The 14,314-nt window shown below is 46.9% G+C and overlaps 1 protein-coding gene across 1 annotated transcript in view; it reads left to right on the top strand.

The window, feature by feature from the left end:
* Positions 1 to 6,995: 6,995 nt before the first annotated feature.
* Positions 6,996 to 14,314, top strand: part of CASKIN2 (CASK interacting protein 2) — a 135,552-nt gene continuing 128,233 nt past the window's right edge. Inside the window, exon 1 of the mRNA XM_015425639.1 lies at positions 6,996 to 7,092. Coding sequence (XP_015281125.1) covers positions 6,996 to 7,092 — 97 coding nt within the window. The remainder of the gene's footprint in view (positions 7,093 to 14,314) is intronic.

The following is a 14,314-nucleotide window of genomic DNA, read 5'->3' on the forward strand; positions in this document are numbered from 1 at the left end:
GGGAAATGTAATCCCTCCCCTGCATCATGGAGCGCTGCAGTCCATTCTACCAACCCAGCCCTTTCCCCCTTCATAACTGCCTCATTCTGTCACTTGTATAGACTAGACTAGATCTTTGCGTACCTTTTCACCTATTGACGAAAAACAATTTAAGTGAAAAAGTGACCACAGGGGAAGGTTAAGTAAATCTTCCCCTGCCATTCTTCCATACTTGGTTGTACCAACCCATTGTTGCTTTTGACTTATATATACACTAGCAGTAAAGCCCGTTGTGAAAGCAATACAACGGGATCTAGAAAGAGGCTCTGGGGGAGTGCTCTGGCTTTGGGCAGTGTCAATTTGCTGTGGTGACCTCAGCAGGGTATAATGACAGAGTCCACTGTTTTCTCCAGAGGAACTGATCTCTGCTACCTGAAGAGCAGTTGTAATTGTGAGTGATCTGTAGCCCTCACCTGGAGATTGGCAACAATGGTTCCCTATGTGGGACTGACTGGTTTGGAGGGTGGAGTCTATGGCACTGTAACCTGTCTGAGGTCCCCATCTCCCCAGGCAGCTTTTAAAACATGATCCTGGGACCTACACACCACCAGACATTCCAACTGCCTTGCGGGGGGTGGGGGGAGTATGAGGTGTGGAATGGAGTGTAGTCCAATCAGCTTCCATATGCAAAAGACCTTGAAGGTTCCATATGCACCTGACATTCCAACTGCCTTGCGGGGGGTGGGGGGAGTATGAGGTGTGGAATGGAGTGTAGTCCAATCAGCTTCCATATGCAAAAGACCTTGAAGGTTCCATATGCACCTGACATTCCAACTGCCTTGCGGGGGGTGGGGGGAGTATGAGGTGTGGAATGGAGTGTAGTCCAATCAGCTTCCATATGCAAAAGACCTTGAAGGTTCCATATGCACCTGACATTCCAACTGCCTTGCGGGGGGTGGGGGGAGTATGAGGTGTGGAATGGAGTGTAGTCCAATCAGCTTCCATATGCAAAAGACCTTGAAGGTTCCATATGCACCTGACATTCCAACTGCCTTGCGGGGGGTGGGGGGAGTATGAGGTGTGGAATGGAGTGTAGTCCAATCAGCTTCCATATGCAAAAGACCTTGAAGGTTCCATATGCACCTGACATTCCAACTGCCTTGCGGGGGGTGGGGGGAGTATGAGGTGTGGAATGGAGTGTAGTCCAATCAGCTTCCATATGCAAAAGACCTTGAAGGTTCCATATGCACCTGACATTCCAACTGCCTTGCGGGGGGTGGGGGGAGTATGAGGTGTGGAATGGAGTGTAGTCCAATCAGCTTCCATATGCAAAAGACCTTGAAGGTTCCATATGCACCTGACATTCCAACTGCCTTGCGGGGGGTGGGGGGAGTATGAGGTGTGGAATGGAGTGTAGTCCAATCAGCTTCCATATGCAAAAGACCTTGAAACACTGGGCGGGACTGCACAAAGCAGCCAGTCAACCCAGCCAGCGTCTTCTGACTGACAGTTCAAGCGTCCATACACTAAAGGAGTGCATTTTAGAACTTTGGCACCCACTATTCAATTATATATAAGGAGAGATGCAAACAATTAGGAGACTTTTACATGCGTCTTCCACAATGATTCACATTTGAGTGCATCAAGTGCCTCCACTGACAGTTACAAACCCCTCTCTGAGGCCTTGAGGTGTAATGGCTCTTTCACACATACAGGTGAAAGAACTCTGCTGTTCTTCAGTGATAAGCTGATAAGCTTGCATGTGTGAAGCAGGCCATAGAACACCAACCATTACAATGTGGCAGCTGCTGCCCAAGGTCTCCCATATGGGCTCTCACATCTTTATCAGCCCAGTGATTTTAATTACATGGCCCATTGGCACTGGGGCCTCTGGTGAGGAAAAAGAAAGCACTAAATTTGTTGTCTACTGCCTCTTTAAGAGGCTATCCTAGTAGGCTTCAGAACAAGCAAAAGAGTAGGAGGGACTTGGTGCCTCTCTTCCCAGTCTCCCTGCTAGCAGCCTGCAGGGATGCAGGGTCTACTCAGAATCTGCAGAACCGGGCCAGGACAGCCCTAGCCTAGAGCTCTAGAAACAGCTTAATTAACTATGGTTATTCCTTATTCCAATAGCCAAGTTACCTGCCCTACAGTTACTGTTAATAAGGGAACTGAGTGTTTGTTGTTTGCTCCACTAGACACACACACACACACACACACATTACATAGAAAAAAAAGGTGCAGTACTTCAAGGCTGTTCAGAGTAGGAAGCACAAGAGAAATTTGCTGCTCAGCTGGGGGATAGTGCCGGGGTTTCATACCAGGCTGTCAGTCTGTTATGTAACTCCTCTCCTTGTAGCTGTATGCTTTTTGGTGTAATATGCTGTTCTTGATTCTTGTAACATGAATGAGATTTGCCATGCCTGGAAACCTTATTTGATAAACGTATAAGCCATCTGGAGAGAGCAAGGGGTAAGCAAGGACGCCAGGGCACTGTTCGGGAAAGGCAGTCACACACATATCCATTCCACCCTGTGCTTTGGTTGGGGTGCAACTATGTCTCTGAGGCATCAGTATCACCAGCACCTGGGTGTACTGAGGCCTGATTCGTTCATGGAGAAGAATGTGGGCGACAGAACTACTGAGGTGGGTAGACTACATCACTTCAGGCGGCAGGGGGAGCATTATATTTTGGCATGTGCCCTCTGTGGTAACCTTGCCCACCTATACCCTTGTCAATGAAAAGCTGTGACAACAAGCAAAGAGAAGGAGCAGAATCTCCCTGTTCTGTGCTAGCTTTTTAATGGCATGGAGTTTTTATGTGCAGAATTCAAAGCTGGAATCTGCCACCTGCAATCCTAAGGGGTACAGTCCATTTTGCCATATATGAACCAAACCAGAGGCCTAGTTCATTTTCTCCAGGGGAATTGACCTGTGTAGGCTGGAGATGAGTTGTCATTTGAGGAGAACTCCAGGTTCCACCCAGAGGCTGGCAGCTGTACATGAAATGATAAAACTATTCCTGGACTATACCACTTTAGATTGCAAGTGGATGTGTAATTGTTGAATATGTCCCCATGAAGGGTATGTGTGTTTCCCTGCCAATAGAAAACAAGCAGTCCTGTCACTTTGCTGTTCTTGTTTTCTGTTTGCTGGAGCCTTGTACCATAGGAGAACATCCCAAAACGTGGACCTCTATGATCCTCCACCTGTAATGTGAATGGGGCAGTCTGTTCTGCCACCTTGTTTTCCTAATCAGGTTGGAAGTAGTAGAGCTGGGGGATAATTTTTTTGTCTCCGGTGAATGAAGCCATTGTTCCAGTATGGAGGAGATGGGACATGTGGGAAGGGGAAGGTAAGATAAGATAAGATGCAAAAAGTTCTATTCTAGGCAGGATGGAAAAGTGTGGAGACAGGAAGCATGGCCTGCTTCCTGCTTCCCTCCCGAATCTTCAGTATATTTGAAGCAGCTTTTACCACTATAAACAAACGAGTCCATGTACTAGGAGTGCAAAGATGCAGATCCTTTTGCTTTAAAAGGGGGGTTATTATTCTGTGCAGATGTTAATACTACTACTGAAATCTGCCTGCTGCCTCTGTTCCCCCACACAATCTGAAATGGTGTCATTGGGACACAGTGGGTGCATTCAGACTAGGGTTGCCAAATGTTTTTTGGCCGGGAGTGGGGGGCTCCCGGCTGGCGTCTTAGGTGTGTGTGCACGCGCCGCATGCGCATCACCCGGAGGTGATGTCGCACACTGGGGGCGGGGCCACACCATTTGAGGGGAAAACAAAGAGTTTTCCCCTCAAATGGCGTGGCCCCGCCCCCAGCGTGCGACGTCACTTCCGGGTGATGCGCACGCGGGGGTGGGGTTCCCCCGGGCCCCGATTCCGCGGGAGCGGAAATCGGGGCTCGAAAGTGGGGGGAATTCCGCCCCCCGGGAGCATTTGGCAGCCCTAATTCAGGCGTGCATTTAAGCCAGTATAGATGCTGGTTAGAATCTGAGTACTTACGCGCGATCACACAGCGAACATCTGCCTTCCGTCCCTAACCGTCACAAACACCGTTTAAACCGGTGTATTCTGCTACTAGGTCCCCAAGTGGTATCCTGAGTGCTCCGGTTCCAACCGCATTATCCCCGTCTGATCACTCTCCGCCAGTGTAGAGCCACTTCCATTTGGAAGCCTGAGGCTTCCGCTTTTCAGCCACCATTTTTTTTAAGCCTCCTCAATGTGCGCTTGGGCGAAGCTTCGCCCTGACGTTCGTTTTTTTTTTAAAAAAGATGCTTAGTTTTAGGCTGCGGACGAGTCCGGGACCACACAGAGGCCCTTTTCACTGTAAAAGTTTAAAGGGAAGTCTTTGCTTCAGGGCACGCTTTTCGGGACAGGGTGTTCTGCGCCTGCGCGAAGATCTCAACTCTGTGGATGGCTGCCTATGTGCATGTGCAAAATGTAAAAAAATTTTAAAAATAAACCGCCAACATGCGCTGCTGCGCGTCGGTAGTGTGAATGGGCATATCGTGATGTGCTGCGCAGTCAGGAGGTTAGTGTGATCACGTTCCAACCGGAGCAGTTTATGCCAGCTTAAATGGCCCGTCTAAACACACCCAGTGTTACCTACACACCAGTACTTATGGCATTCTGAAAATCATTTCATGATCCATATCCCTGGAATTCAGGAAAGCAATTGGGATGAGGTGGTAGCTCTAGAGAACAGTACTGTAATATTAGGTTTCAGGGGTTGATAATGAAATAAACTGAGGGGAGAAGGGTTGTTTTGATAGTGCTGATGTAAATGCTGTTAGTTATATTTTATTTTGTAGTGTGTATTTAACAAGATGTTCACCCTGCCTTTCTCCCCTCACATGATGACAGTGGTAATGCTTCTGCCTTAAAGTAATCCATTTTATCCGAATATTGTGCAACTAACAATCCAAGTCTGCCCTAGCTCTAAGGAAGGGTGTGTGTCTCTGTGGAATATAAATTACTGTAGATAGAAATAAAGTAAGCATTACTATAGATAGAAATAAAGTAAGCAGCAAGCTAAAGTTCTATGTTTTCCCAAAATCCTCTGGGCTACAAATATGTTGCAATAGTTAAAAAATAAAGTAATTTATATGCTTCAAAACATTAGTGAGGGGAATGATGATGTCCCCCCCCCCCCAATTCTACAGAAGGAAAATCCACCTTTAGCAGCTCCTTGTTTCTGGGCCATCGTAAATATGTATTTGGATAATACATTTAATAAATTGCTTCGAATACTAGAAAAATGGCATATACATTTTTTTTACATTTAACTACACTGATAGTAGTAACTCTATAATAAAAAATTATATAAATACTCCAGATTGTCTAAATTATGAGGAGTTGCTGTTTCTAGTTTCAGGATAAGGAAATGTTACTTAATGCTATGACTTGATTCCCTTGCTTTCTTAGAGCAAAATTCTGTGGAATTCCACATCTCAAAGGCTGTGCCTTGATGGCAGGCTTAAGGAGAAGCACCTCTGCACATTAATTAGGAGAATGTCCAAAAAACACCCAAGATCCAGCAAAATTCTGAGGGGACAGAGGAGCTGCTTGCTCATACTTCAGTCCTAAAGAGAGCTCTGCCTTTCTAAGTCCATTGACTTCAGTGGAATTAGATGGGCATAACACTGTTTAGGATTGCGCTCTCTCTGGGCTGTGTGCTTGACTGAAGGCAGCTTGGTTATAAAACACTTCTAGCCACTCCAGCCTGACTTGGGTTGTTTGCATTTGTTTTGGTATTAAAAAGCTCTATCGCATGTCAGCAGCCGCTGTGTGCCAGACACATTTCATCCAATGAATATTGTGTCTAATTCTTGATGCTATAGTGGCAAGGATGAGACTTGCATTATATCTCGTTTCCAAATTTTTGTGAGGCCCACACGGGATAATCTTTCCCCGTCTCAACTGCTCTTCCACTTCTCCCATTTTACCATCAGAGTGGTCTGATATCTTTCTGAATTAAAGATTAACAAAAATGGCTACCAGGTAGTATTTGTATAGCAATAACAATAAGCAAGTGGTAAAGAATGCATGTAGCTGTAATCTCTACTGTGAATCTAGACAGCTTTTGCAGAATTTGGACTCTCTCTCTCTCTCTCTCTCTCTCTCTCTCTCTCTCTCTCTCTCTTTTTAGACCTTTACAGTTCTCAGAAGTCTGAGAGGAAAAAATACTTCGACATATGGGGTGCTCCTGCTAAAGTCTTTAAAACCACAGGAAGAGTGAGACTTGTACTTGCTAAAGGGTAGGATTTCTTTGCTCACAGCTGCTGCGTCTTTTTCTGGGCGTCCCTCCCTCTTTTCCTACATACCTGCAGCCCCTTTGTATCATACCAATCTACCTTCTTTCTCTTATATTTGCTTTTTCTAATTATTTTTTTTAATATGTGAAACATCCATATTAACTATAGATAAGCAGCTTATTCTTGGAATTGAAGACTTATTTTAGCCCAGAATTCCACAGAGCTAGCAACCTTTTGAAATCTGATTCTGCCTTTTGTTTTCACAGGTATCTGAACAGTGGTTTAAGCCTTTGCCCGGAATCCAGATCTGTAGACTTGAAGATCCAAAGTCTGCTTTCAACCTGCCACAGGGCTGGTATCTCTCTAAGAAGAGCTGAAGAGTTGTTGGGATGCTTGGGCTCATCTAGGGAAGCTAAACATAATGCCTTATGTTCTCTGGACCTGTTAAGAAACTATTAATCTTTTCTTCTTGACTACACCAAGCAGCTGGGATTCAGTACTTAAGTGCTGAGTTATCATTGGTTTAATTGATTGCATATTCTTGAATAGGGCTTCATCTCCTCTCCATTCCCTTTTAAAGGAGTGCTATTCCCAGTAGCATTTATCATCATTAAAAGACTTTTTAATGCACCGTGGGATTTCTGAATATATTTTCACTTGTTGGGCTTTGCTTCACCGTACTGCTTCTTTGGAGTTACCACACACACAACACTGTGATGCCTTCGTAAATCAAAGGAGCAGCTGCCCTTCTTCATGATGGGGAGAGAGCAGGAACTGATCCAAGCTGTGAAAAATGGAGACGTACTTGGTGTGCAGAAATTGGTGGCTAAGGTCAAGGCATCCAAAACTAGTGAGTATTTTCCTATATATTAACTCAGTTATTCTTTCCCCCACATGATTTGCCAACACCCACCCCCAGAGGAGTAATAAAGTTTTGTGAGTCTGTTGCCACATGGCTGGTACTGAATTTGGGACAGGTGTATCACAAGGAATAAAGGGGGAATTGCTTCTGGGCCAAGAGCTGGAAACAACAGATGAGTCCACAACATGGACAGGTTCCAAGTATTAATAGGAACACAGAAGGCAACTGCTGCTGGGGTATGAAAGTTGTGCTACTTGTCTTTGGGTCCACAGGAAGAGCAACCAGGAAACAACGTTTGCTGTGCCCATATTTTGGGAGTACCAATGGGATAGATCTTGGAATTGTTCTTTGGTGTAGTGCAGGGGTGTCAAACATGTGGCCTGAGGGCTGGATCAGGTCCTCGGAGGGCCCCAATCCAGCCCTCAAGGACCATTAGCTGAGGCTCCTCCCTGAAGGTAGGCTGGGAATGAGGAAGAGCTTGCTTTGCTGGGCTTCCTCAATCGCACGGGAGAAATAACAAGCACCTTTAAGACCAACAAAGTTTTGTTCAAGGTATGAGCTTTTGTGTGCCTTGCTACAGTGTGTGTGTGTTTTGTTGGGCTCTTTATACCAGGGCTCTCCTGGGTGCAATTAGGTTCCCTCCCCCTTTTCACTGTATTCATACCTTCATGATCTAGTCTTTCTCAGTAAGGAAACAATGTGAACTATTTTAGAGGAGGAATAACAAAAAGCCAGTGAGGTGGATTAGGCTGAGAATGTGTGTCTAGACCAGTGAGGTGGATTAGGCTGAGAATGTATGTCCAGACCAAGTTCACCCAGCACATTTCCTTTGTAGGAAGTTGTAGTTATTTCTCAAGAACAGTTCTCTCCTCTCTCAGCCCCACCTACCTCAAAGGGTGTCTGTTGTGGGGAGAGGAAGGGAAAGGAGATTGTAAGCCACTCTGAGACTCCCAAGTAAAGGGCACGGTATAAATCCAATCTCTTTGTCTTCTTATAGTTGCATTCTGTGGATGCAGATCCAGTATGTGTTTATGATACCTAATCTGTAAGAGTGCTGAAAATCATTACAGTTAGTAGTACTGGTGCTGAATTTCATGTGTTATTGTGAAACAAGTCCCAAATATTTGAAACTCAAGTAGCTGAAGAAAGCCATTGGCCCAGTTTTTGTGTACAGTTCCATGGCCACTTTCCCCTATAATGTTATCCCTCTGATATGCCAATACCCACGTGTGGTCATCTCCATGCTATCTGTAAGCATGCTTGTTGTCAAAGAGATGAAATTAACAGGGAGGGGTTGTGGCTCAGTGGTGGAACATCTGCTTGGCATGCAGAAGGTCCCAGGTTCAATCCCCAGCATCTCCAGTTAAAAGGATCAGGATGTGAAGACCTCCACTTGAGACCCTGGAGAGCTGCTGCCAGTCTGAGTACACAATACTGACCTTGATGGATTGACTCAGTATGAGGCAGCTTCATGTGTTCAATGATTTTGTCCTCTGGGCTCTACTTAACACTGCTGCTGCTCCAGAAGTTGTCAGTTAAGAATCTCAGGGTGTTCTTCTGCACTGCTGATCAGGCTGCACACGAAATGCATGCACACAAAAGCTTATCTCCCTTATATAAAAAAGTCGAATGGTGGTGGTACTTCTCTAGAACATTCCACACGCTCCATAATTGGTTGGCACTCTGGTGTGTCACTCACACTGCGTCTCTCTCCATTCGCTGTGCTGCCGCCGCCCACGGAGGCAGTGACCACCCTTTTGCCCTCAGTTTCCTTCGAGCCACTGGACGGGCTGGGTGCTCCACTGGCCAGACACCTTGCTCGGCCTGCAGGCCCCAGACACCGCCAGCCAAGAGGAGCTGCTGCCAGCCAAGAGGAGGCCCAGGCCGACATGCGCTGGCTTCACCCACCCGCCTGGAAATGGGCAGTGGCCCATTCCCTTGCACCTCCCCCATGCTGTCTGCGGATGAGGGGAGATGGCACCGTACCACCGCGCCTGAGGCCGGCCAGGGAGCCAGGCCCAGCCTGTCCCATCGCCCCATGGCAGGGACGGATGAGGCCAGGTGGCTTGGCCCGCCGGGGCCTTGACCACACGGTGGCGGGAGGGCTGAGGAGAGGGGGCCAGGGAAGGAGACGTGGGCCCACACCCGGCTGCCCGAGCTGCCACTCATTGCAGGGAGACGGATGAGCCCGGTCTGCTTGCCCCGCCGAGGCCTCGCTTGGCTGGGGGTGGCGGCGGGAGCAGCCAACCCAGGCGCCTTGACCCGCCGGGGCCTTGACCCCGCAGGGGGGAGTGCGGGCTGCTTCCCCGAGTTGGGGTGGGTGGGAAGCGGACAGTGCCCTGTACCCGGCTGGGCTCGCACCCGTTGCAGGGAGAGGGGCAAGCCTGGCCGGTTTCCCCTGCTGGCGCCTCGATCGGGCGGGGGTGCCGGGGGGAGGGGCGAGGCCAGGCGCCTTGGCCTGCCAGAGCCTCGACTGTGCAGGGCAGGATGGCCAGCTTCGCCGTGGGGGGGGGGGGCGGATGGAGAAGGCGGCCTGCACCCACGCGGCCAGGCTAGCGCTCGATGTCTTTAGTTCCACAACGGGCCTTCTTCCTAGTACCTTGAATAAAACTTTGTTAATCTTAAAGGTGCCAGTGGACTCAAACTTTGTTCTGTTGCTTCAGACCAACATGGCTACTCACCTGAACGTATGGGTGATGGATGGTTATGCTTCACAGATGGTTTGTCTGTTGTCTTGAATGCCTAAAATATTTCTGATCAGCTGATCGGGAAAAATTATGACCATAGGTTCTTGTGAGCCAATGTACTCTGGAAGGTGGTACTAATTTAAATGTTCTCTGTGTTGCTGGTTTTCATCTGTGGTGTTGCAGTGGACAAAGGGTATCTATGGGCATGGTCTTCTGTAACCTGTGTTGCTCTGTGTTGCTCTTGTGCTACAGATGGGAGTTTCTGGGCCTGAGTATCTGGTGAGTCTCTGTTAAACCAAACCATTTTTTAAAAAATCTGGGTAAGTTATTCTGTGAGAATAAGAGCAGCTCTCTATGTGTGCGCATGTGTTTGCGTGTGTGCTCATTAACAGGAAACAGCAGCTAGGTTGGAGAGTGAGAAAATGAGAAGATAAAAACTTCTGGGTTACAAACAGCAAATATCCTTCTTGTTGGGTGAAAGATGTAGGGCATCAGCTTAGTACTGGATTTACGGAGCAGATGTTTTTGCTATCCCGGAAGCTGCAGCTGGGGAAACATAGGTTTGTTTCTACTGATATTGCAGAACCCAAGGCAGATAACATTCACTCACTCTATTTCCAGATAAAGTTGCACTGCACTGAGTTCTGTTGGAGGATGCTAAAGGGCTCCATGAATTTAAGGGTGATTGAATAGAAGGGCACTGCTCACTTGTTTGAGCACAAAAATAAGGGATTTGGGTGAGACTTCAAAAAAATCTAGGGGGGAGTGGGGGAGATGGTATCGAGAGAGTCTACTATGACTTGCAAAGATTAAAGTGTAAGTGAAATTTCAATGCTGGGAGTGAAGGTGATGAACTGATTACTTCAGTATTACTTTTGCATCACACACACATTTGTTGTTTTTTTAAAATAATCCAGTGCATTTATTTCTTGCAATGTGTATGGAAGTTTCCATTTTGATTTCAGCACATACATGACAATTATCAATACTAGAAGCAAAACAGCCAAGGGGTTGAAACTGAGAAAACATGAAGAAAACATGAGAAAACTGCCAGATTTGTTTTTTGTTGGAAGAAAACATGAGAAAACATGAGAAAACATGAGAAAACTGCCAGATTTGTTTTTTGTTGGAAGATAAAGTCAAATATAGGAAGCAAATTTTCTCTTCAAGGTTAGCCAGAGGTCATTTCGGGGGGAACGTGGGGGAACGCAGTTCCCCCGGGTGAGGTACCGGGGGCGGGGCACATGACGAAGCTCCGCCCCCTGCTTCCGGCCGCCCCGCTTCTGGACCTCATTCAGCCAGGAGGAGGCAGGAGAAGAGGGAGGGTAAGTTGCTTCCTCCCTGCCTCTCCCCACCCCTGCCTGCCTGGGGCCAGGGAGGGCCTTCGCGGGGCTTCCTTGCACTCCCGCCGGCCTTGCAGGTCCACCGCCGGGCCCCTCATGGGGCTCGGCAGTGGACCTGCAAGGCCGGCGGTGGCGGCCGGGACCGTTGGGGGCGGGGTGTGTGGCCTTATGACACATTTCTGGTGATGTCAGGGGGTGTGGCCTTATGACACACTTCCGGTGATGTCAGGGGGTGTGGCATATGCTAATGAGTTATGCTAATGAGTTCCCCTAGCTCTTTTTCTACGAAATGACCCCTGAGGGTAGCAACTAATCAGAATCATCCATAAGTACAGCAGACAGTGAGTAGTCTATCATTTTCTCTGCAGGACAGAAATTTACACAACATTTCATATAGATGTTGAGAATTTACCATGAGCATATGTATTTTTATATCTAATAGCAGGTTTAGAGACATATTTACTGCTCTGTGTATCAGATAAGCAATCTGATGCGGTGTCTGGGACATTAATATCCACAACTGAGTGTGGACATTGCCCTTGAAAAAGCCCGAAACAGATACTCTGGCTCTTTCAATTCTTTGTACTTAACACAAAAGCATGTAATCTGATCAATGGTGTAGTATACTTCACGTTAACTGTCAGTGACACAAAAATTAAATGAACTGATTCCTGCTAGAAAGCACACCTTTATTGCTTCTGTAATTGCAGAAGGATTTCAAACTGGAATTCTGCTTTGTTTTGTTTCCCCCCACTAGGAATAGAACTTCAAACACCTCTGGCATTCTCTCAGTAGATTCATATAATGCACTCTCTCAGTAGATTCATATAATGCACTCTCTCAGATTCATATAATGCATTCTCTCAGTAGATTCATATAATGCTTCTGCAATCCACAACAGCAACTTCATATTTAGAAGCTTAACATTCTCTTCTAGTTGTCCTCACTCTTTTTTAAAATGGAACTCAGCAGTGTCTTTTTCTGCGAATCTAATGGTTACAAGAGGTTTCTAATGTCACATGGCAGAACATATGAACTTGTTCAACTGAATAGTTTGCTTCTCAAGAGTCAAGATGCCTCATATTGACCAATCGTACTCAAAAACAGCAACCGCGAGCAAACTGCAGTTGCCATTTGGCTCCCATTCTTATTCCAAACATTAAATTGACAACTTAAAGCTTTATCGTAATTTCTAATATAAACAAGTGCTGGAATTCAATCAATGTCCATTTCAGGAAGTTTCTTTTCTGTAGATGCTGGAGCTGTTGAATCAGAATTCTGTTCCCCTGTCTGAGATCCTCTGTTGCCATCTCCTGGCCTTCTACTGGGCCATTTCGTTCTGCTGGTTTTTGATCCTCTTTGGAAGTCCTACCGTGTGTTTTGGTTTGGTGACTATTGGATTACAGTCTCCTTTGCCTTGACAAGGTGGTCCAAAGTAAGACCTCACTTGTTCTGAAGACACGTTTTGTGAGTTTGATTAGGGGCCCTGTGGGAGAGAAGATACAGAGTTTAGATGGTAGTTCTTGTGAAACAAAAATAATAATGGAGGATGTTAGCTCTCCTAAGAATGAAAGGAATTAAAGGGAAAGAAAATAGTGAATATGGTTTTGTGCCTCTGAAATAAAAGGAGAGCCAGGCTGAGGCATGTGCTGCATGTTGACCTAGTGATCTCAGGAAGGGCAGGAATAAATTTGGACTCTTCCTTCCATATCTAGTCTGGGGTCCCCAAACTTTTCGAACTTGCAAGCACCCAGTTTGGTGTGGTGAGCCAGCTTGGTGTAGTGGTTAAGAGCGATGGACTCTTACTCTGGAGAACTGGGTTTGATTCCCCACTCCTCCACATGAAGCTAGCTGGGTGATCTTGGGTCAGTCACAGTTCTTTCAGAACTCTCTCAGCCCCACCTACTTCACAGGGTGTCTGTTGCGGGGAGAGGAAGGGAAGGCAATTGTAAGCCACTCGAGACTCCTTCAGGTAGTGAATAGCCAGGTATAAAATCAACTCTTCTTCTTTGCCCAGAATTTTGACACAGGATGGTGGGCACAGCCACAAAATGGCTGTTGTAGCTTGCCTTCAGTCACACAATGAAGATCCTTCTGCTGTAGTGGCAGCCACTGCTGAAGCAATTTTTAAAATATCTGCTCAGCCAATCAAATCTTCAATGGCCCGCCCTGCCCACTTGGGCACTAGGAAAGGTATCAGTGGGCACCTTAGCACCTATAGGCACCACTAGGGTTGCCAATCCCCAGGTGGGAGCGGGGGATCCCCCAATTTCACGGGCTCCTGCCCACTGCTGGCCAGGGGGAAGCCCCACCCCCAGCAGCTACTACCACGATGTGATGTCCCCGATGTGATGACATCATACAGCAGTGATGTCATCGTGTCAGGATGCTCTGGTTTGGGGGCAAAACTCTATGGTTTGAGCCCAATGTTAACATAGAGTTTGCCCAAAAACCAGAGCGCTGTTGTGCGATGTCCCTGGTGTGATGATGTCACTTCTGTGTGATGTCATCATGTCGGGGAGGTCACATGTGGTAACATTGACCCATCTTCCCACTCCTGGAAAGCTCCCTCCCACCCCCCAACGACACATGGTAAGGACTTGGCAACCCTAGCGCACCATGTTGGGGACCCTTATCTAACCACCAAAGAGGAGGTAGGCATTGAGGGTGCTCATGGTCTACTTCACTCTCATGGTCCTTTCTTTGCTGGTTATTCTGTTTTCCTTTTTGATAGTGCAGCCTCTTGGAAATTGGGTGCTTGACGCTTCCTTCAGAAAAGCCTTCTGCTCCTGACTGTTTGAGATGCTTGTTCATCTCCAAGATGTACAGAGCAGAATGTTAGCCACATTTGCTGCTCATTAAAGCGCCTATTTCCATATGACAGGCCGTGATGCTGAGTTTTTTAAAATCCCTCTAAGAGTCCTTCTGCTGTCTCAGTAGATTCAGAGCTGCATCTCTCTGATTAGCCCTCTGGGATCTCGTGTGTCTAAAAAAAGTCACTGCACGTAACCAAGAATCAAGTGCCAGTCCCAACAATGGGAACTTTGGGGACATGTTGTTTAATATTCAGCGGGCATATTCTGTAGCAGTGCATGGGTTGAAAAATGTAGCTCTGCAAATGGGTCACAGCACCTATTATTGGTAGGTTCTGTGGGAATTGTGGGTAATGTTTTATTTGGG

This window comes from Gekko japonicus, unplaced genomic scaffold (genome assembly GCF_001447785.1).
Source record: "Gekko japonicus isolate JY-2015 unplaced genomic scaffold, Gekko_japonicus_V1.1 scaffold1013, whole genome shotgun sequence".
NCBI classification, from domain to species: Eukaryota; Metazoa; Chordata; class Lepidosauria; order Squamata; family Gekkonidae; genus Gekko; species Gekko japonicus.